Source organism: Rattus norvegicus, chromosome 2 (genome assembly GCF_036323735.1).
Source record: "Rattus norvegicus strain BN/NHsdMcwi chromosome 2, GRCr8, whole genome shotgun sequence".
Classification (NCBI taxonomy): domain Eukaryota; kingdom Metazoa; phylum Chordata; class Mammalia; order Rodentia; family Muridae; genus Rattus; species Rattus norvegicus.
Window position 1 is genome coordinate 26819839 of NC_086020.1, and position 24215 is coordinate 26844053.

Genomic DNA, 24215 nt, shown 5'->3' on the forward strand with positions numbered 1-24215 from the left:
ACTGTGACCTAAAGAACCTCGGGGAGGACAGGATTTATTTGGTCTATACGCCCAGATCACAATCCATCACTGAGGGAATTCAGGGCAGGAATGTGGAGCTAAAGCCATGCTTGTTGCTTACTAGGTGCTCTGTGGATGATACTTCGCAAGCTTTCCTATACAACCCAGCACCATCTTCCTAGGGATGGTGCTGCCCACAATGGGCCTGGCCCTTCTGCATCAATTATCAATCGAGACAATACCCCAGATATGCCAGGAGGCCAATTCTGTAGTGGAAGCTTTCCTCTCAGATGACTCTAGGTATCAGGTTCACAGTTAAAACTAAGTGGGACAGGGATGTTGTTTTCAAAAAGGTAGTTTCTCTTCCTTCCAAGAACACTCATCACTTGGACCCGCCGTGTTCAGCAGAGGAGACTGGATACCATGTTGGCAAGGGTGTGTGAAAGAGGCAGCCGTTCATTTCGTAGCAGCCAGTAGCAAGAAGAGGGCAAGACCAAGATATAGTCTCGAATGTACTTACTCAGAGATGCTCATCTGCAGCTGAGGCCCTACCCTCCAGGCGAGCCTCAGTCCCCAGTAGTCTCATCAGACTTTGGATGGTCAGTGGATTAAACCATTTGCTTAGGTCAGAAGCCTCATGATTAAATCTTCCCTGAAAATACTGAGAAGTGTGTGTGTTCCTAATCTTCTAGATATTTTTTATAAACCCAATCAAGTTTACAACTAAGGCTAATTATTACGACCTTCGAGTGTGTCATCTCTCAATATCCAATCACCAGTTAAGTACAGCTGGACTGTTTTCCATTTCACGCTTTGGTGCTTTTACTTCTAAGAGTTAAACGCTGGTCTTTTAACTTTAACTTCTTGAACACCTACGGTGTCATGGCTGCAGTGCAGCAACTGTGAATTAGCAAACAATTAGCAGCATGCGTGTCTCCTCTGGGTGGTTGTGACTAGTTGGTCAGCCTCTTTGCGGGTCCTCTTCGCATGCTGGTTGATCTTTGATTCAATGTCAAGCATCACAGATTTACCTTGGTGGCTGCCAGCCTTTCTGTATTCCTCTGAATCTCGCTTTGGTCAAAGATGCTGTCATCAGTACATTTATTTGAGTGATGCGTTTTTGGAAAATACATTTTAAAGTTTACTCTTTTGAGAATTTCATACATGTACACAATGTATTTTGATCGTGTCTACCCCTCAGTCCCCCAGACTTCCAAATCCCCACCAGCACATCCTATCCTCTCAATACTTCATGGCCTTCCTCCTTTTATATAATCCACTGAGCATGTTTAGTTTTGTCTACACGCTCAGGGGTGTAGGGCCGTCCATTGGAGCATGGTCAGCCTACCAGGGGCTGATGCGACTGACTCTTCCCCCTCCAGCACTCATCAGTTGCCAAAAGCTCCCCAGATAGAGATGGGTTCTTGTGGGTCCCTCCCTGACCCATGCTGGAATTTCGACTGGCTTGATTTTTGTCCATATCTTAGGCAGGTAGCCACACCTGCCATGAATTCATAAAAGCAAAACTAGTTATGCCCAGAAAACACTGTTATGGCAAGTTATGTCTCAGGCCTTCCCAATCCCTGTTCTTCCAGTCTTTCTGCCCTCTCTTCTGTAACGTTCCCTGAGCCTTGACGGGAAGGGTGAAATATAGACATTTGAGATAAGCCTGTTGCGTGATTCTTGCATGAACATTGTGGAGGTAACCAACTGCCTTCTGACTGGGTTTAACCCTGTCTTCCACATTTCATTGTCTTCTTCACAAGCCTCCGCTGTAGATATTTGGATCTACCCGCAGTTTTCTCTGAGCTTTTTAAAAATTATCTTCTCTTTTCAGTTCTCTTTGCTCTCTGCCTTTTAGTTATATTTCATGGCCCTAGTTTCTGAGAGGTTTTTTTTTCTGCTTCTGCTGCTGTTTCTCCCCCTTCCCCCCTTCCTTTTTGAAAAAGTTACAAATACATTTTTAAAGATTTATTTATTTATTTAATGTATGTGAGTACACTGTAGCTGTCTTCAGACACAACCAGAAGAGGGCATCTGATCCCATTACAGATGGTTGTGAGTCACCATGTGGTTGCTGGGAATTGAAGTCAGGACCTCTGGAAGAGCAGCCAGTGCTCTTAAGCGCTGAGCCATCTCTCCAGCCCCTTCTCTTTTCTTTAGATAGTGCATACACTGTGGACCTGCTAGCCTGGGACCTACTGTGTAGTTGATGCTGGGCTCAAGCAGGCTGCAGTCCTGATGCTTCAGCACTGGGTTACAGGAATAGGCCACCATGCTGGGCTTACTTGTTTATTCCATTTTCTTCCCTTAGGTCAGTACCTAAGGTCAGTACCTGGGAATTTAGAATTTCCAATGCCTGGTGGTTTTGGGCTTAATTCTGCTCAGAAGGTTGGGAAGCGATACTACAGCTTTTATATATTGACAGGTACTGTGTTGATTATATTTGCATAATGCCGAAATATCGTGTGACAGTTTTGCTGGGCTTGTGACTTTCTCTCCATAGTGGGAAAATAGTTTTCATTTGCCAAAGGTTTGAATTATCCTTTGCTGAGTCTTTTTAAATTTCCCTAGAAACTCGGGACTCGTGGCAGATTCTTTTTGTTTTCCAAATTAATTTCTTTAAATCAAGGACCCAGCAATACCAGCTTGTTAGTCAGTGTAAACGTTCCACATAGGGTTTTCTCAAGAAAGCTGAAAGCACCTGATTCTCTTGCCAAGTCATCAGATCCAGTAATGTACAGGCTTAAATCTGCATTTTTAAAAATTGCCATTACACTACTGCATAATTTATCAAATTGTAAAAACAATTCTGCCTGACTTAAGGGAATTTAATATTTAGTACATCAGCTGAAAGACTTAGGTACTTGGTTATATTTTTAATTAATTACTTCAACAAGTAGCCCGTGTATAAATATTAACAAAGCAGAAACTATTCTTGAAAAATGGAAAATTAAAAAATTAAATGCTACAGCTAAAAGCACAGCACTGCTATTATATAACCCTGTAAAAAACCCCATGGTAAGAATATCTAACCCCACTCTTAAAAATGTAAACAAAAAGAAAGAAAAGAAAAGAAAAAGAAAATCCATGCAAAGTCCAATGGAAAAGATAAGGAAAGCAGCTGTAATGAGATGGAAACGTCTCTCGGTGAAACATTACGTAGAAATAAGTCAGTCAATTACCTCTGCTTTCCCTAGATGTATCATCGTCGGATCCTGCTAGTTTAATAACTGACTTGTTAATTTACCGTCGAAGCCATTTCAAATGGGAAATGGCTCCGTTACTGCACCGGATTGCTACAAGCTCATAAAAAGCTGCTTGAAGCTTAAGTTAAATGTTGTCCAAATTTCAATAATTTCTGGAAAGTGAGCATTACCCTGGTAAAGTAAGTTTTCTCTTTTTTTTTTTTTTCATAATGCTAAGGCAAGAGGGCTTGAAGTATCAAAGAGTCCACAGAAAATGGATGCCCCAGTAATATCTTTTTTAAAATATAAACACTGTATAATATATATTATATACATAAAAAGCTAGTGTAAATCCTTCCATGGTGTGGGAACAGATTTGAAAGATGCCTCCTTTCAGCTGTTAACCATCTTCCCGTTTGCAATAGGTTTAAAAAAGTCGGTTTTCTTTTCAGACATAACGTGAGTTTTCAGAATGACGTTGCCAACACTGACTGATGTGGTGATGGGGAGGCAGCTTACACTTCTAATAGGCACAGGGCGTGGCTGGCTGAAGCAAGATGTTACCGGCAGAACTGGTTTATGCTCCTCCAGAATCACATGGTCTTCACCTTAACTCTGTCTCTTCTGCTTTACGGGGTCCTTCGGTTGCTGCTGGACTGATGACCATTTCCCACTGCTGTTCCTTTCAGCAACTGATCATTCTGAGAACTGACACTGAGTTGTTTGTCCGGAATGTCCTCAGTTTCTTCACTTCAGCCATCAGGTTCATCGGTATCAGGGCCGAAAGCTCTAACTCAGTATCTCTTTCAGGCTTAGCATCCACAGTGTCTTCTGCGCAATCATCCTCTCTAGGTCTCAGCTCAGTTTCCCTGCTTAAAGTAAGGTGGCAGCCCTCATCCAGGGAATCCCACTTTTGTAGCACGGCCAGAGCGTTAGCTTCCCTCTGAAGAAGTAATGAGTCACTCTAGACTGCTGAAGCTCGATGCTCTGCTGCTGTGATGCTTTCTACGAGCAGAAAAATCAGTAACAAAGACTCTGCCCGCTCAACATAGCGTGCTGCTGGTGTGGCTCGGTACCGTATGAGCTTGCACCTAATGACAGCATTAACGTAAGGGAGATAATCTGATACACCGATGGGCTTAGTCGGCCCTCCTTGGGGAGCAGTTGCCTGGACAAGATCGGTTGTATGGCAACCTGTTCGGGAGGATCGGGAAATTGCACCCTATTTTGAGATAATGGGTCAGTCACTAAAGGGAATAATTGGGTCTTCTTTTGTCCTTCTCTGACCTTCAAATAAATGCACTCTTCCGTTTCCATCCCCACTGTCCAGGTTCATCAGCATCGCAATTGAATTAGCTATTGCGTCTCTGGGTTCTGAACCAATGGCATTTATACAAGAGCGTCTGGTGTCGTGGCAGATCCTTATCTATCGTCTTACCCATATTCATGTGTGTTTGCTTTTTCCTCAGACCTGCAATAGCAGGCTGTCTTCTGGGGTGGGATCCGGTACTTTAACATCTTCTTCAATTCAGAAGAAACCCCAGAGTGAAGTGTGGAGACCCATGCCTGTAATCTCAGCACTGTGACAGAGGTTCACTGACCAGTTGAAGGCAGACCGGGTTACGGTTTTAGGATAGCCTCAACCGTAGAGTGAGAGCCCACTTGAAAACTTCAAGGAGAAAAAGAACATCGCCTTACAGTGGCAGAACCACGTGGTTTCTGTGAGGATGTTGCCTCCTTGCTGACGGTCTGATGCATAGCAGAACCTGCTCCAGCCACTTCCTACTTTCCCTTTCCCATCTGTTCTTCTCTCTTCTGTCACGGTGGCATTGGTCCATCACCGAGATCTTTTCCTACACTCTCCAACTACCCAATATCCAGACTCCCTGAGATTCACGATCTGTTAGATCTGTGTTACCATTTTGTCCCTTGAAGTGTGACTTTCCTTTTCCTATACGCTGCCATTTTCCTGGCTTATCTCTACCCCTGCGTGGGTTCGGTCTTTCTCTTCAGTTTCTGGGGTATGTCCTTACTTCCAGCTGGGGGTGGAAGGGTACCCAGTTTCCTGGTGTGCTGGGGGCTGACATTTGGTGCTCTGTTTTTACCAATGAGGCTTCCGAAGGGACCGTGTGAAAATATTTAAATTTAGATGGTCATTGTTGTTCCGCGTTCCTGGATTCTTTCACCACCCTCAGATAAAACAGCCCCAGGAATCTTAGACTAAATGTCACTCGCAGGATCCAAAGACTACCAAGTATATATTTCATGAAAAGAAAATGTTCGAGAAATTATTTGTTATGTTACTCCTTTAAGTTTTTTTTTTTGATTGAAATATAATTTCATGGCTTCCCCTTCCTCCCCTCCACACCTATCCCTGTGCTGCGCTCTCTGCTCCATCTCTGCACCCTTCCGATTTTAGCGTGTGTGCTGCCGAAGCGAGCACTCTGCTGTTTCTAGTCCGTGGCCTCCTTTTCCTCTGTTCTTACGTGCATATGTATGTGAGTGTGTACTTATTCCTAAATACATACACCCACCTTCTCAGCCTGTATAACGGTACTTGACTGTATGGCTTTTCAGGGCTGACCATTTAGTGTTGGAGAACCATTTGCTAGCTCTTCTCTGGGGAAGACTATTCCTTCTGCTCTCAACATTCCTTGTTTGCCTATAGTCTTTTTAAAAAACTTTTTATTGATTCTTTGTGAGTTCGACATCATGTACTCCAGCCTGCTCATCTCCCTGTCCCATCACACTCACACACACACACACACCATAGAAAACATCTCAGCATGGAAACTGTGGTGTGTCAACAGTGTGTCTCATAGGACACCCCTCTGCCCACACATCCTTATGTGCACATGTTCATTCCAACGAGTCTGGTCTGCTTCAAGATCCCCTGACTTCTGTGACACGAATCACTAGAGCTCCTCCTAGTTATCCTGTTGGTGCTTTGCATCATGGAGATCCGAAGTTTTGGATCAGCAAGAACTGGCCCTTTCACACATCCCAACGGTTCACAGATGATACAGATTTGGGGATAGGCCAACTCAGAGCCCTGGATCTGGTCCTGCGCGGTAGTTGAGCTGGTTGGTCAGCACACTGGCTCTCCCTGATCCTCACCATCACTGCTCTCTCCAGCACTGCTCTGGCTAGGCCACCCAACGCTGTCACCAGCAGGAGGCAGGGCCAGCTCTCCTGCTCTCCTGCCCTCAGGGTGTACTCACCCACACCCATGCCTCCAGGGCCAGGTTCACTGGGTTACCTAGACAAGGGGCAGGGCCTGCTACTGACAGTGAGGGGGCAGGGCTAGCTCTCCACTCTCAAACCTTTGGAGCCAGCTCTCCTGATTACCAATGGTGGCAAGAGGGGAGGGCATCAGCCCCACACCACACCATCAAGCAGACAAGTAGCAGGACCAGCTTACTCTCAGCCTTGGGGCTGAATCACTAGCGTCCCCTTGACCAGGGCCAGCTTTACTGTGCTGTCTAGGTGAGGCACAAGGTGTCTTCCAAGTGTAGACACCCACCACCCACCCCCATGACCGTGAGCAGAGGTACCAGCTATCCTGAATGCCACAACCAGTGAGAGATGGGACCAGTTCTGCACAGTCCCTGACCATCCATGTGGCTCCTGGCGATGGCCCCAACAAGGGGCATCCCAGTGTTCTCTAGTGGTAGCATGACCCATGGACATCAGCACTGACCCTGCCATGGACCCAGATATGGCTCTCAGTGGCAGCTCAGGGCTGGGACCTCACCATGGCCACTCACAACAGGCTCCTCCTCTCCACCCGCGAGTCTTCAGTTCCACCTCCCTTCATAATTCCCAAGCGGTTCCACTTCTCTTTCCCTCCCATCTGACCACCACATCCTCGAACACTGGTGGCTCCCACTGTAGGCTGACTATGCAGCTGGTGGGCCACTGGGTGACATCCTCCATCCATGGTGCACGGTGTGACAGCAGGCAAGTGTCTATGGCCCTGCTTGTGCTGTGCACCAGAGGCCATGCCTGTGGATGGCATGATGATCCCCAGGTCTGTCTGTCACTCTTCTTCCTCCCATGCTTTTAGGTGTGGTGGCATGTAGGGCTCTGTGTGTCTATGGCCCCACCTAGCCATGGGGTGTGGCACAAGGCAGGTTTGTGGATGCACGGCAGAAGGCAGGTCTCTGTCTCTCTGTCATCCTCCTCCCAGGCTGCACTGCCTGAATTTGATTTGACTTGGTTTTTGTGAGTCCTAGGCATAAGACAGCTTTGGCCCCCCCAAGCCAGGCATCAAGCTAGGGTGAACAAAGGACCGCCATCCTCTCTGCCCCTGACTGACATAAGAACAACACTGACAGCAACAAGGTGTCTCTTTGCCCATTGTCAGGGTTGGGGGGGTGGGTTGCTTATAGTATGTTGTTTTGTTTGTTGCTGCTGCTGCTGCTGCTGCTGCTGCTGCTGCTGCTGCTGCTGTTGTAGAATGGAGGCCTTGTGAGATTTTCCCTGTCCAGGTCGCTGTGTCTATTGGTGGTGGTGTTCAGCTCATGTTTGGCAGCTAAGCTGGTGAGACTTTACGTGTGTAGCTTCTGTCATTCCTAGGAGACTCGGTCTCACAGAAAACTCCCTGTTCTTCTGTCACGTGACATCTTCCCACCCTCCCGTCCACTGTCATCCTGGAGCCTTAGGTGCAGGAGTTGTACGTGGGGCGGCGGACTGCGCCACCAGGCAGAAGAACTGGTAAGGGAGTAGCAAGTTCAGGACCCCAGTAAATCTCATAATTGAGAACAGCAGGAGTTCAAACTAGCTCCCAACCAGGTTCCTGTCCTGCAGTACATGACCACGACACCCCACTGAGAGCACCGAGACAACTGGTCCTGTGACGTGAAAACCTAGAGTTCTCCATGCTAATGAGGTAGCTAGGTAGGCCCCGAGCGTGTAGCCAATGAGTGTCCCTTCCCGGGCATCCCTTCCTGCAAAAGGTATTTAATCTCTGGTTCACCCAGAGTAAGATGTGTTCATCCTTATCTGCCGAGAATAAAACAGTTTGGACAAGGCAAGGACTGTCTCCTTCTTCAAGGATCTAGGTTGAGGAGGGCGTTGAGAGTTTGAGAACCATGCCCCATCCTCTGTCTCAGCCCCTGCCATTTCTCACCCAGAGAGACACAGGCTGACAACTCTATCTTAGACCGCATTCTGCCTCCCCTGAGGGGTGTCGGCAGCCCACGGTGGCAAGGAAGAAACAATGCCAAGCACCCCTGCGTTTTGGCATGTTGGTATTCCCGGCATCCTCAGCAGTGAGGGAGAGACGCAGAATGACAATGGCGTTGATTGGCTATTTTGATTCCCTTCTACAGTACGGTGCCTGGTAAACGTCCCCAGTCTGTGCCTGCAGCATGCTGTACTTTAAGGGGCTTTCCTTATAGTGCAGTCTGCATCACATTCTTGGAAGCTATACTGCCTGCCATTCCCTTCCTTGTTCCTTTGCCATTTGCTGTCTGTGTCAGTATAAACAAGGGAGCCACCAAGAGTGGATACAGAGCTACCATCTCTGAGAACAGTCTGTGGGCAATCACTGCCCATTTTTGTCTTGTGTAGCTCCTACTTGGTGAGGTCGGAGAAAGACAAAACGGATGCCTTTTAAAAAAAAAAAATCTCTTTGGATCGGGTTTCGATCCTTATTGTAAAACCAAAATCTATGCTGTTAGTCTCGCCAGCATTGGCGTTACTGAAGTCCCCTCAGGACCCTGGCAGCTGGTCTTCTGCCTACTTGCCAACACTGCTGCTGGTTCTCATCTTCTGAAAATTCTTCATGAGTATTAAAATGGAAATTGGAAGAAGGGGTCCTTATCCCCTATGGCTTGTCCTACTACCAACCCAAGAGTCTGGCCCGTTGCTTTTTTTAGTAAGCAATAGGAAAAGATTGTATTAAGAGTACGATGTTTTGATAATTACTTTTTTCTTGAGTATTCTACTTTAAAAACTTAATAAGTTCCTTAATGAAAACAAGCAGTAATCCAAAAGGATCTCCCCATCCTCTAGCAATAAAGTCAACTTACATTTCCTTACCAGATTTTGTCTAAATTTTATAATCCCCATGCCTAACCTCTTTTTTCATGGTAATGTTTGCACGTTACAGGGATTTTCAAGGAACATGGGTCTTGCATAGAGCCAATACTCACCCACCCGCCCCACATGCGGTGAATAGAATAAATCCTGGTAGTGATTTCCCCAGAGTAATGTTTTCAAAAGTGTGCTTTGTGGTCAGCTCTGGTTCAAATCTCATCTCCTGTGTTTATTATTCATATGCTTACTAAAATCTCCAGGCATCAATGTCATCATGTGCAAGACAGGACAGGGTCTGGGAAGGATGCTCAATAGTACAGCAGCTTCCCAGCACGCAGGAGGGCTCCGGGTTCAATCCACAGCTCTGCAAAAACCCTGTCAGTTAAAATAATATGTGAGCACAGTGTTTCCCATCTTGTTAGCGCTTACATGAGAATCTGGGAGGAACGTTTGAGAGCCTGAGTGCGGGAAGAGCTCAGCAGCTGGGAGTGGAACTGGTGAGGAAGCCATCCACACTCACACATGCATGGGAACCACCCCTGCAGGACTCCCCATGTTTTTAGCAGAAACTGGTGTGGGTTTATTTGTTTCGTTCAAAATTTCTCCTCAGAAATTCTTGCCATTGCTGTTTCCTTTTCTAGGGTGTGTTTTTGTGACAGATGGCAAGCATCTGTGGATAAGAGGAGGGGTCATATAATCACACCTCGGTTTTATGCGGGAAGGGTTTGCCCCCTTCAACATGGAGCACCATGAAAATCAAAAGCTAGGAACTTAGCAAATGGATACCATGTGACCACGAGGTGTGAAAGGGTGGAGTCCTGTTAAGACAGGTCATCGCTGGGCAGCGCCTCTTATGTCAAAGAAAGCGAATATAGAAAATGTGAACTTTAAGGTGAGTTTAAATGAAATATTGAAAAGTCACCAACGACGGCAGCATTTTATTTTGTCAGTCGCATGAGAAAAAAATGAGGAAAATAATCGATGCGTTTGTTGATTTGCAGTTAGAGGTGAGGGTTTCTGATGCTGTGATAAACACCATGACCAGAAAGAAGCAAGTTGGGGAGAAAAGGGGTTTATTTCATCCTATACTTCCACTTCATAGCCCACGATTGAAGGAGTTTAGGGCAGGAAGCTGAAGGCAGGAAGCTGAAGGCAGGACCTCTGATGCAGAGGCCATGGGGGGATATTGCTTTCTGGCGTGTTCTCCGTGGCTTGCTCAGCCTGCTTTCTTAGAACACCCAGGACCAAGAACCTATGAGTGGCCCCACTCGCAGTGAGCTGGGCCCACATTAATCATTAGTCAAGACTATGCCTCTCAGGCTTTCTACAGACAAACTGGTAGGGCAATTTCTCAACTGAGGTTCCCTTATCCCAAATGACTCTAGCTTCTGTCAAGTTGTCATAAAGGTAGCCTGCGTAAAGGTATTTGTTCATGGAATCATAAAAATAAACTAAATGGATGGCATAACACGTTCAAAAGATCCTGGAGCTATAGGTAAACGTTTCACTGTGGGATATAGTATAGCATAGAGGTTAGGAGTGGAGATTAGGAAGTCCATCAGCCTGACTTTCAGACCCAGTTCCAACATCTGCTCAAACAGGGGTCTTGTTAATAACTGTCTTAATTAAGCTTTCCTTTGCTGTGAGCAGACACCATGACCATGGCAACTCTTACGAAGGACAGCATTTAATTGAGACAGGCTTACGGTTCTGAAGTTTAGTCCATTATCATCACAGAGGGAAGCATGGTGGTGTACAGGCAGCCATGGTGCAAGAGAAGTTGCTAAGAGTTCTATGTCATGTTCCACAGGCAGCAATATTCTACACTGGGCATAGTTTGAACATAGGATACCTCAAAGCCTGACAGGCAGTGACACTCTATCCCCAACAAGGCCACGCCTACTTCAACAAGACCACATCTCCTCATAGTGCCACTCCCCATGGGCCAAGCATTCAAATACATGAGTCTTTGGGGGCCATACCTATTCAAACCACCCACAGTACCCTAACCAACTACCCTAGCCAAGGTTGGGTCTGTGTTGTTGAGGATTAAATGAAATTAATACATGTCAAGTATGTTAAACATTTATAAATTTGATTGTATTATTAATATTATTGGTGGGTTTTGGTGTGTGTGTGTGTGTGTGTGTGTGTGTGTGTGTGTGTGTGTGTGTGTGTATTTACATATGTATGTAAAGGCCAGAAGAGGGCATTCAATACCATGGAACTGGAGTTACAGGTGGTTGAGAGCTACCCAAGATGGGTGAAAGGAACCAAACGAGTCTCTACAATATTAGTAAGCATTCTTAACTGTTGAGCAATCTCCCCTGGGACAAGTCTTTTAATATCTGTATCAGTCCTAGTTTCTAGTATTCAAACCAAGCCTTGACAAATAATCAAGAGCCTCAACTAGCCGTAGTCTGCTAGTCCAGGGCATGGAGGAAACATCCCCTGCTTGGTTGAGGGGCAGTCCTCAGGAATTAGAGGTGAACAAAGTGTCCTTTCTCTTTGTCACCTCCCTGCTGTGGCCATCCTCACAGGCCCAGCAGGGGTGAGCACAACACAGTCCTGTTCTCTGAGCTCCACTGTAATAAAAGCAAACATTGCTTGGAGTCACAGATTGGGTATATGATTCATCAGCAGCCGTGACGAAGGATGGAATTTCCCAGATGGATTCCTAGCCTGTTGAGGACAATATTACTTAAGCAGCTTCACTACCTGTTCGAATGCTTCCAAATAAGGGAGATTCATAGGTAGCAGATCACATCTCCTCTTTTTAGCTGTGTAGTTTGTAACGAGTAGGCTGCATTAACACTGATGTCTTCCTCCAAAATGGGAGGCGCTCCCTCATCTGAGGGAGGGCATTCCGTGTCTTAAAACTAAAGTTAGCAGCTGTCTGGCTGTTTTACATAAAGGGGCAGAGAAGGTACAACCCAGCTTTATACCGTGTTAGATCTACGACTCAGAATATGGTCTTGGGTCGTAGGTCATTTTCTCTTACACCCACCATTATCTCCTAGGGAAAATGTATAAGGCTTGCAGGAGTCTTTGAGATTTCACCAGCCTTCCATCCCAGGCCCCCCACCCACCCACAGATCCATGCCCATGTTCTAGAACATGTGTGTTCTTGGCCTCTAGTCTCTACGGAAGTCAGTCAGATGGATTTTAGATTGTGTTTTACTTTTATGCACTGAGGTTTTGTGATGTAGCTCAGGCTAGCCTTAAACTCATGGCCTTTCAGCCTCAGCCTTTTGAGCTGCTTGGATTATAGGAACATATTCTACCACACCCAACTGTGGCCTTCCTGAAAGGACACTGTTTAAAGAGAGTTCCTTCAATGCATCTGTGCCGATAATTTACTTTGTAATTACGGATGGAAACTACACCGCCCCACCCACCACCACCTCTCCTCTGCCCTGTTTTCTCTCCGCCTCCCTTGGAATTGCTTCCTATCCTGTTCCTCTTAACTCCTCCCAGCCCTAAGCACTGAGACCCTGAGTCCTTTACTGAAGGCAAAAGAAGTGAATTCAGCAATGGAGCTTGAGATCATGTGGCCCTAAAGCCATTGCTATTTCTAACTACCGATAAAGACAATGTCTTTCAAACACCCGCAAGGAGATTTCAAGACTCCTGAGAGGGAAAGCGCACTTAATAGATTATAAATAGGTAGAATACAACTGAATTCCAATATTAACGAGCGCATTCTGACACCACCCATACGTAATTGTCCTGCGTTTGACCTCTTAGAACACCCGGGCACCTGAGTTTTCACCTTGTTACCGTTTCAAGTGCTGTATCTGTGCCGTCGCGGGCATTTCCACGGACAATGCGTTTATTGCGGTTATCGCTGCTGCTGCTGATGTGGGGGGGGGGGGTTGATGTATGGCTCAGGTTGACCTCCAGCTCACATTTCTCTTTCCCAGCCTCCCAAGTGCTCAGTATACTTATTCTTGATGGCACCTGCATTTGCTAACTGTTTAAAAGCACAGTGGAAAGTGGAAGTCCTCTATAGTTTGACTGTACTCATTCTTCATCGTAGTTAACAGTCTGGTGTATATTTTTCCATATTTCTGCAATTACTGTCCCCCCCCCCTCCCGACCCTCCCCCGTGCATGGCAGCATTGCCTTTGTGTGATGCTGGGGACAGAACCTAGGGTCCAGTGCATGCCTGACAAATGCTCTGTCACTAAGCTTCACCCCACCACCTCTCTGTGTATCCTTGGACCTATCTGCCGTGGCAGCCTCACTTCCTGGCCACGGGGGAGCAGATCCTTGCTACTGGTAAAGCAGTCGTCCTTGGGCTGGTATTAGAGTCTGGTGTGCACAAATAACCGTCTTGTTAAGAAGCCCTGGGGTGCCAGGGCCTCGGGCATACCTTCCTAAACTATTGTTGAAATGTTTCTGAACATTTTTAAGTAATCATCTGTAGGTCTCTAAACCCTGTCCCTTTCCAAAGGGTTATTAGCACATCCGAGTTATCGTACGGTGAAACATACATGACATATTTTATGTCTTGAGGTATTACATGGTTTTAAGATGAAGCAACCCAAGATATATATTTTACTCAGTTCTCATAAATGTCGATTTTCAAAGACAGCCTGGAGTCCCTCAGTGTGTTTGGCATTGTTTCCAGCATTTGTCTCATATTGCATCTTCTTGGCGTGTCTTCTAACCACATCCTCACTAGAGTATCTTGATTAGCATATTTTAAAAGTGGAATCATAACACCCTGTGACAGTCGGGGATTTGGAGGTCCCGTTGGCAGCATGAGAATTCTGTGTGTGAAGAGATTTCCCAAGGAATAGTCAACAAGGGTTGTCCTCCACCTCCAGGGCTCAGAAAGTCACAACATCTTATTCCGTTGATAAGATTCATCTACTACATAATTAATTAGAAAAGTCTCCTTGACTTACTAGTGCCTAGTATTTTGGAATAGTCAGGGAAGCTCCAGTTTTGAAGATGAGAGGTCACATAGGAATAGAGAACCCAAGGTTTAGAGGGATTTTTTCATCATTCCTGCCTTCTTTTGAATTGAATGAACCGTTCACATTTTCTATACCCAGAAAACACACTTTTTTTCCTAAAAATATAACATATAAATTCTACTCAGTTCTATCTAAATTTAGCCAACAGTCCTTTTCCCAAACCAATGCAGGCGCACTGCCTTCTTTCTGCCCCGCACTCCTCCCCCAACTTTCTAGCTATTGTTATTCTGGAATTTCACTCAAATTGCTTGTTTTATGCCCAAGACACCAGCACCATCATTCTGTTCATTCTCAAAGGTTTATTATTATTATCATATAAGTATGTGCACTTGAGTGTAAGTTCTCACAGAGGCTCTGCCTTGAAGCTAGAGATCTGACATTGCTGGGAATTGAACCCAGGTCCCCTGGAGGAGCAGGGCATGCTAGTACTTGCTGGGCCTCCTTTCCAGGCCCCTGTTCACAGTTTCTTTGCCCACCTTCCCTTCCTTGTATTCAGAGCCAGTAGGGACTAGCTATCAGCTTCCCATCTATAGGTAGGCAGTTAAGTGTTTGGGGAGAAAATGGAAAGGGAGTGGGGTCCTAGGAGATAAACCTTGCTCTTAACACCAACCCATCTGCAACGTGGACCCTAGAAACTGAGGACTGGGGACATCCTACAAGAGTACTGTCCCTAAAGCCTAGAGATGTCTCCAAGTTATTTACCTTCTACTCTCTAGAGGGGCTGTGCTATGGGAGTGAAGAAGAACAATGAACTCTTGTAAAATGCTCTCATTAAATATATGTGGGTTGTATCCACCTCCTTTTGGATGAGTGTGCCTGTGTGTGTGTGTGTGTGTGTGTGTGTGTGTGTGTGTGTCCATGTATGGGGTGGGTGTGTAAAATTAACATTATTTAGGAAACAAAGGCAATGATAGTCGAAGTTCTTTTGATTTGGTTTTAAATTTATTAATTACATTTTAACATTTTCTTGCTCAAAAAATACCAAGTTGCACATTGACAGATCACACCTTTTGAAGTTCTGTTGTCCTTGAACTCTAAATTAACTATTATAAATAACTGGTTGTGTGTTTGGGTGTAGACACTGGGCCATCTGGAAAATGTGTCTTCTTGGTTATTTAAAAGCTTTATCGTTTACTGTGATGGTGACAGTGTTTTCCCGCCAGCCATGTATAGCATGGGTCTTGGATCAGCAAGTATCCTCATCTGTCTGCTGGTGGTCAGCAGTGATTTGCAGTTCCGTGAGGCTGAGACGATCTGCCAGGATGTTTATGTTCCTTGTTTTTAGAAAACCCTGCTTTCAAAATTACACAGTCCAATATTTTCCCAGTAACTCACAATACAATTTCTCTCCCGTCCAAATGATATCAATTTGTTCTTTATTCAATAGAGGTTGTGGCTATGGTTACATGCCATTTCAAGAAGGGTTTTAAAGGCATTCATTTAACACATGCTTCTATTAAATCTGTGATCCATGTGTGGCGGCATAAACATACAACCCTAGAACTTCTGCAGGAAGAGCAGGAGTCAGAGACCAGCCTTTGCTATACAGCAAGTTCCAAGTCCGCCTGGACCACAGGAGACCCTGGCTTAATTAATTAATTAAGTCCCATTGGCTGTGAGCAAGATGTGAAGATCGTGACAAGACTAATTTTGAAGAAGCCACGACATCTGCACTGTTGGCGTCACCATCCTGGAAATCATTCTTTCTTCATTTCTTCATGCAGTCAGCATGAGGTCACTCCAGATGACTTAAGTCCTACGCCTCTTCCATAAGGAATGGTCGCATTTAAATACAGCCACAGTGTCACCATACGTCTGACACTGGCATTCTTATGTGGAGTTTTCAGTGATTATTATAACATAGACAAATGCCACAGTGGCAGATTCGGTTTTGTCTATAGACACAAGGAAAGGGAGTCATAAAATAACGCATACCCATTTGAGAAGAATTAACGCCTCCTGAAAATTCTTTTCCAGTGAAGGAAGCCCATCCCCGAGAGTGGAGCTGCTACTTAACATCGATCCAGACTTTTTCGATGGCTTACCATGTGAGTACGCAGCCATTGCTGCCACGTTAATTGTTGGTGGTTGTTTTAATAGATACTGTAACTCTAGCTGGTAATCTCATAATGGCATCAGCCTGCGACATTAGTAAACTCCGACTCTGCCATTTGCTGGCTGTATGTAGCAGGAGCCTACAAGACCCTCCCGAGGCCCTTTTCCACTGCCAATCTCATGTCATTGCCTATGTCACCTGAAAGTTCCAGAACCTTTCCCCAGAGAATTCACCATCAAACAAGCCACCATCCAGCTCAGGGGTCATGTGAGCCACCATAGCATTGGAACGGCAAGACGCTACACAGCTCTGGCCGAAGCTCACAGGTGTGAGCCTCCCAACTGCCCCGCCATCATTCAGCTTCATTCTGCCCACTACCTGCCGGAGCTTTGTCCTTTCCTTGGGGGGTACAGTGCCATTCTTAGCACTCACATGGGGTCCATACCAGCTCCCTCCAGATACTGCCCTGCCTTGGTAAACTCTACTTCTTTGTCCTTTCCAAAATATGTAGCAAGTGACACAAGACTCCACCCCTTAGACAGGCCTGACTGTGTCACGTGACACCTAGCTCCTTCTCACCTCTCCTTGTCATATTCTTACCCAACACTGCTGTCCTCCTTGCCATCTCAAAGCACATGGTTGGTTATACCCTCCCTAAACTCTAAATACCTGTTTCCTGCCTCTCTGCAGTTTCCAGAGCATCCCAGAAGCCAGGAAAAGCAGCTGTCCCTTCCTTAGTATCCCTTTGTGTCTCTGAATAGCACCAGCCACAGAGTCTAGCTGGGCGTGTGTTTCCCACTGACATGAAGGGCCTGGGTGACCCTCATCAGTTAACAGAAATGCATAGCACTTGATAAGCACTGGTCATTATTTGATCCCAGAGTAGACATTTGGATGAGAGCTTAGATACAATTAACAATAGGAAATTTCCAGGAAAATGGGAGACTCTGGAAATTATTATGTTAAGCAAGGTAACCCAGAGTTGCCGGATGACATGTTCTCTTTCATGTGCAGATCCTAGCTTGTAATGTCTAAATCTATGAATATATGTCAGTGTGGGTTTAGGGTATAAAACTGGAAAGAGGACCGTGAAAGGGAAAGAAGGGTTGTGAAAGGGGGGGAGAGGACCATGAAAGGTGTTAGGAGATGGGGAAGAGAGGAATGGACAGAAAAAACAAATGATGTTTGACAATGACATATGAAACCTAATACCCAGTATGCTAATTTTAAAAAGCTAAGCACCATCACCACCAAACCCCACTGGATAGATTAAACGTAGAAAAGGAAAATACCCTGCTAACAGCAGGAAATGTTTCTTCTATTGGAGTAAACGTATACTAGGAGTGTTAGACATGGGAGAGCGCCAGAGTGGGCTAGGTTTGTGCTGTCCGTGGTGGTAGCCACTGGCTACATGTGGCTACTGAGCGCTTGAAATGTAGCTAATCATGGGTTGAGATGCCAGACCTGAGTATAAAATACATATCCAACTTTGAAGACTAGCTACATACGTGATGCATACGTGTTGGAATGGCGGCCCTTTGACTGTGTCAAATTGAACATAACAGTTTATATGTTTCTTCTTCCTTTCTTAAAGCATGACTGATGGAAATATTTTAATTATATACGTGGCTTGCATTATAGCTGTTGGTCTTGAAGTTCTTTCTAGAAGGTTCTGGGGAATAACCTGCACAGAGACTGATTAGTTTCTGTGAGGCTACAGTGCTTCATATTACCCTACTCCAGGATGTCCAGAATGTGCTTCTCATGGACTGGCTGTGGACTTCCGTCTGCTAAATCCTTGCACAAAAACAAACAAACAAAAACCCTTTTCTCTGTACACTCACAGTGTAGTTTGGCCTTAGAAGTGACAACCTGGAACCAGGTCCTTACATGGCCCTTGCAGCCCTGTTTAGAGCAGGGTTCTTATGATTGCCTTTCATTCCAACCCTTTGGCTGTCCTCCCTGAAATACTCCTATCAAAATAACAATATGGGCAAGAGGTTCCTGTAGCATGCAGATTTGTAAGGGTGTGGAGATCAGGACAGAGAACTCTACTCCTCCATTGTAAGGATGTTTATGATGTGTTGTTTAGTGGATGTGCCAAGCCCCATCATGGTGGTCATTAACCCAGGGACACTTTTGTCCTCTGTTGTCCTTTGTACCTCACATAGAGAAACCTACTTGATGTTGGGACCTAGCAACAACATAGAGCCCACTGGTTCACAGGGCTGAGTGGCCTCTGTTTTCTGTGTCTACAGGGAGCTTCATGCCCACCTCCTTCTCACACAGAGCAACAGGACAGATTGGTTTCTGCTAAGTCTGACTCACTTCAGGCTTCTGTGAGACAAAAATCAGAAAAAAAGAAAGAGAAAAATACTGTCTTTAGTGACTGCTGCTTTGTACCATGAAAATCCAAACCTACTTTCTCTCCTACGTAGTAGGGGAAAAGTCAATCCAGTCAAAAGAAAATATTAGCTTAGAGCCCCACACAGTTGGCTCCCGAGTCTGGTGTCCCCCAGACTGATCCTCAGTCGTTGGCGAGAACAGTCAGGGGTTAGCTTAGTTAACCCTGCTTGGGCACGCCTGTTAATGAGCAGCAATGTTGCCACAGGCAGAGTCACAAGCAAGTGAACAGAAAAGAGACCCTTAGAAGCTTTGTAAACAACAGGCTAGTTTGTACTACCAACGTCACCTCACATGACGATATGACCAGGTACCGAGTGTTACCCAGAGAGCCTGGCCTTCTATAGACCCCACATTCCCTCAGAACCTGGCTCTTAGATCTATCAGTTACTCCTTCCACCCCATCTTCAGAGTAGGGGTAATATCCAGGGTCCCTTTGTTACCAGGAAAACTGGGGTCCCCCACGTAGGCGCTTAGTCTCATTAATAAAAACAGACTCGGACGGAAGTTCAGGGGCCGTTCTACTCGAATTTGAAAGAAAAACAACATAGCATTTTAGCTGTGAATTTCCGAGGCTGCTGAATGGGGGTAGATGGAGAAAAGGGAGAGGGCAAGTCGTGGCCTCTGAGTTAGGGTCTGTGAAAGCTGGTGTGTTGGCAAACATCTGCAGGACAGACGAGTGGGGTGTAGGGCCTCAGAGAATGGGTAAGAAAGCAGAATGCCAGGAAAGCATGCTTACTCAGGGAAAACATGCCTGGACTTTAAAAAAAAAAAGGCACAGAAAAAGAAGGGAAAATTATACTTTTTGAGTTTAGAACTCAAAAAGCTGGCAAGCTTAGCAGTGAAGGTGTGCTAGCAACTGTGTCAGGGGAGGGACTCTGGGGATATAAGTAAGTGCGTCATCTCATTAAGGGGGTAATTACTCCCCCATCTCCTCAGTATGTTATTAGGTGTATCAGCTTTCCTGGGGTGTAGACACTGGCTATGTGATTGACAGGCCCAACTGGATTAACTCTTAAGGGAAGAAACGACATAGAACATAATATTCTGATCTTTGGGGGGAATCAGAATGTTAGGTCTCCACTCAGGACGGGATGTATTCCGTCCTTCCAGAGACCTAAGGAGAGGTAGTTATGTTTCCCTTTCTAGTGAGAGCAGGAGACCAGATGGGGTCTGTCTTTGTTAGCGTTTTATTGTTGTGAACAGACACCATGACTGATGTAAGTTTTATAAAGGACAACATTTAATTGGGGCTGGCTCACAGGTTCAGAGGTTCAGTCCATTATCATCAAGGCAGGAGCAGGGCAGCATCCAGGCAGGCCTGGTGCAGGAGGAGCTGAGAGTTCTACATCTTCACCCGAAGGAAGCCAGGAACAGACTGAGCATCCTCAGGCAGCTAGGAGGAGGGTCTCCAAGCCCACCCCGCAGTGACACACTTCCTCCAACAAGGCCACACCTTCTAATAGTGCCACTCCCTGGGCCAATCATACACAAACCACCACATTCCACTCCCTGGTCTCCATAGGCTTGTTCAAACACACGAGTCTAGGGAGTCCATACCTAAACATACTATAATAAATACTATAATATACATGTATGTTATAGTATAATAAAAAAGTACATTTAGTCCAACTTTCAAAGTCTCCATAGTCAGTATCAACAATGTTAAAAATCCAAAGTTCAAAGTCTCTTCCAAGATCCATCTAATCACTTAACTATAATCCCAAATTAAGACCAGCAGCCAGCTGGGCAAACTTCACACTCTGCCGTCTCCATGTCTGATGTCAAACTGGTCTTCAGACCTTCACCTCCTTTTTCATCCTTGTTGACTACATCAAATTTCTTTCTCCTGAGCTGGTTCCACTCCGTGATAGCAGTTTTCCTCAGCAGATAGCCCGTGACCCTAGCGTCTTTAACATCTTTGGGTCTCCAGGCAGCTTCAATGTTACAGCTTGTTTCAATGTCTGGGATCCACACATGATCCTCCAAAGGGCTGGCCTCACTTCTCCAGCCCTGTCCTCCATAGCAGTTTAACTTCAGGTTGATCCACACTACACTGCTGATGTTGTTCTTGGTGATCATCCCATGGTACTGGCGTCTCCAATACACTGGGGTCTTCCACTGCAGCTAGGCTTCACCAATAGCCTCTCCTAGGCACTTCTTCATGGTGCCAAGTCTCAGCTCCTTTGCATGACCCCTTCAGTCCTGGGCCAACTGAGGGTGCACCTTCACCAATGGCCTTCCGTGGCCTCTCACAGTGTCCAGCCTCAGCTGCTCTTCATGACCCCTTCATGCCTTCAGAACCAGTACCACCTGGTGACTCTTATATACTACCAAGTCCAGTCACAGCATGAGGTACAACCTTGACATCTCTGGAACACAGCTCTCAAAAAGCACTTCCTGGAAGATTTCACCTCAGTAATGCTGATCTCTTTCTTAGCACCAGCTAACCAGCATCAATTGTCTCCTTCTCCTCTTGAATATAAAGCCAGAGACACATGGCTGAAGCTGCTGAGTTCTGCTGCTTGCAGGAGCTGGAACATGGCCCCCTTGTTCTATTACATTATCACCAGCTTCCTCTTTTCTAATTCCTTTACTGCTTAAACTAGACTGTCCTGGACCTTGCTCTGTAGATTGACCTTGAATTTAGAGATCTGTGTCCCTGTCTCCTGGGATTAAAGGTTTGTACTAAGTTGCCTGGAGCTAATTTAGCTGGGTGGGATCTTGCCTTGAGGTCATAACTCCCTTAATTCAATTTAATATCCTTGAACACAGGTTTCTGCTCCATTTCACTTCCGGGTGCCCCTTTAAAACTCGAACCATATATTTTGTATTTTTCCTTTCTCAACTTGCCTTTTTTCATTAAAATGTTCTTCATGAGACTTAACCAGAGAACAAAGTCTATGATGGGCGTTTCTGAGACTTCCTTGGTCGATGTAATTAGTCTGAGTCCTTAGCCTCAGGCAGACTCTTCAAATAAGGGCAAAAAGCAACCACATTCATCACCAAAATACCACAAAAGCAGTCTTTACAACACACACTGAAATTCTTCTCTGAAACCTCCTGGGCCAGTCCTACACAATTCAAATCACTCTCAGTAACAAAGACTTCCGCATTCCTGCTAAGATAGCCCATTACACCCCATTTAAAGCATTCCACTGCTTTCCAAATCCAAAGTCCCAAAATCCACATTCTTCCAAACAAAAGCATGGTCAGGACTATCACAGCAATACCCCAGTCCCTGGTACCAACTTCTGTCTTAGTTAGGGTTTTATTGTTGTGAACAGACACCATGACCAATGTAAGTTTTATAAAGGACAACATTTAATTGGGGCTGGCTTACAGGTTCAGAGGTTCAGTTCATTATCATCAAGGCGGGAGCATGACAGCACCCAGGCAGGCATGGTGCAGGAGGAGCTGAGTTCTACAGCTTCACCCAAAGGAAGCCAGGAACAGACTGAGCATCCTAGGAGGAGCTAGGAGGAGGGTCTCCAAGCCCACCCCGCAGTGACACACTTCCTCCAACAAGGCCACACCTTCTAATAGTGCCACTCCCTGGGTCAAGCATACGCAAACCATCACAGGGTCCGAAGCCAACCATGAGGAAAAGGTCTTTCTTCAGTGGTCTCCAGTCACTAATCTCTGCCTGCTTGACACTCCTCACTCATTCATCATTTTGAAGGTGGGCTTAAATGGGGGGATAAATGTGACCACATGCTTATCCAGGGCACATGCACACCCAGGGATCTGATTCTGAAGCAGTCTGTCAGGAGGGATGAATGTCTCCCTGGAACTTCCGTTACACTCACATACGGCTTCCAGACAGAGTGCTCACTGAGGAGCAGAGAAGCATCCAGCACAGTGGTCTTCCATGATCTGAATGGTGCTGGGAAATATGGAGTCTGCTCGGGAGAGCTCTCAGATGCATGAAAGCTAAATTCAGATCCAGCATCGTAGCTGTTTCCCCAACTCGTCTGACACCTCCAGACTTTCCCACAACTCGTTCTGAACAGTGCCATCACCTCTCTAAAGCCTCTCACTGGTTACTTCTACTGACTGCACTTAGGGAAAGATACCAGTTTTGGTCGCCTCACTAGAAAGAAAGGCATACAGGTGTGAGATGCTAAGCTTTGCATGCGGTCTGCCCTCCGTGGGGATGACCTTGGTCCTCTCCCGAGCTGAGGCACAGAAAGCAGGGGTGCTTGACACTTCTCAGAGCTATTGAACTATGGAGCTAGAAGTCAGGACTCCTCTGCTCACACATTTCCAGCCATATCGATTCCAGGCTTCTCTGGTTTCCTGTCCTTCACTGGTTTGATGGGAAAAGGGCAACAGTCCCCTACCTCAATGACAGCATGTTGGGATGTGCTATGCTTATGTACACACAGGGTGTGCTATGTTTATGTCCGTGTGGGGTGTGGTATGTTTAAGTGAGTCCGGGAGAACAGCTGTCATGATGACAGCAGCCTTGCTGGCCTCATATGCAACCTAACTCTGGATGGTGATGGCTTCTGACTGCAGAGCTGACCCTGAACACACTGCTGGTGCCTTGTATCCCATTACACTGAACGTATAATAGGAAGAGTGTTGGGCTGGGCTGTACCAGCTCATGCGAGGTGTAGCAACTTATTTCTTGAGAGCCTGGAGCCTGCGACGAGTTCTTCCAGTATTTATCTTCTGCAGTTCCTGGCACCCCTCTTGCTGGGGGTTGCCCTCAGCGCCCTACCCCACGGAGCCCAGGAATATGTTATTTTTCGCCATTTAAATTTCCAGCACTTTGTAGGCTTCCTCCCCCATTCTGGGGATCTCTGCTGTTTGTTTGGAAGAGTGCCTTTCTCGATGCTCTGAACAGCCCCACGGCCACTTGTCCCGTCTTACTTATTCCATACGGCACATCTCAAGTGACATCCATCAAACCTGTAGCTAACTCTCCATCGTGGCCTGGCTTTCCTCCCGAGAAAACACAGGAACCAAACCAAAACCACGGCACTTTAAAAAACACTAATTAATCCTCACCATGGCTCTTGGCTGCACATGGCTAACAAATCCCATGGCCCCATTTTTATGTTTGGAGAAATCAGGGTAATTGGCATCTAAGGACAGAGGCTGAGGGAAAGGTTGAGGCTAGCCCTGCCTCTGGGAGTTAGGCCATTTGACCAAGGGCCAGATGCTGTACCAAATTCTCTTCTGAACAACACTATAGGATTACTCTTCTTTAACCCCATTGCTTCCATTGCTATAGCAAAATACCCGGGTCTTTAGGATAATGAGGACAGCTGTGGTTAAGAGAGGTAGGAACACTAGGCTTATAGTTGTGGAGATTTAAGCATGGCGCTGACATTTGCTCAGCTCTGGTGAAGTCCCCATTGGCTGTGTCATGTGGTGGGTGTGGCATCTATGAGTGCATATGTGAGGGTGACCAGTTAGTGAAAGAGGAGGGAAGGACCAAGCAGGTGTTTACTGACAGTCAAGAGGGATATTAGTCTCAAAGAGGACCATGCTGGCTAACATGGCTGAATGGCCCTTTCCCCACTCACCTCT

General features: G+C 46.0%; 1 protein-coding gene and 2 non-coding genes across 5 annotated transcripts in view; 2 read left to right on the forward strand and 1 right to left on the reverse strand.

The window, feature by feature from the left end:
- Positions 1-24215, forward strand: part of Arsb (arylsulfatase B) — a 159288-nt gene that overhangs the window by 83444 nt on the left and 51629 nt on the right. For 2 of the 3 annotated variants that reach the window (XR_005500243.2, NM_033443.1), the window contains 1 exon segment: positions 16193-16263. The exons of the other annotated variant lie outside the window; for it this stretch is intronic. Coding sequence is in view for 1 of the 2 variants with exons in the window: in NM_033443.1 (NP_254278.1) it covers positions 16193-16263 (71 nt within the window). In the remaining variant the exon portion in view is untranslated. 3 annotated transcript variants of the gene reach the window in all.
- On the reverse strand, positions 7411-7559 carry LOC120101271 (small nucleolar RNA SNORA48). The gene has a single exon (XR_005501646.1). It is a non-coding gene; the product is annotated as a small nucleolar RNA SNORA48 (small nucleolar RNA).
- On the forward strand, positions 13438-13566 carry LOC120101241 (small nucleolar RNA SNORA24). Its single transcript, XR_005501622.1, has one exon. It is a non-coding gene; the product is annotated as a small nucleolar RNA SNORA24 (small nucleolar RNA).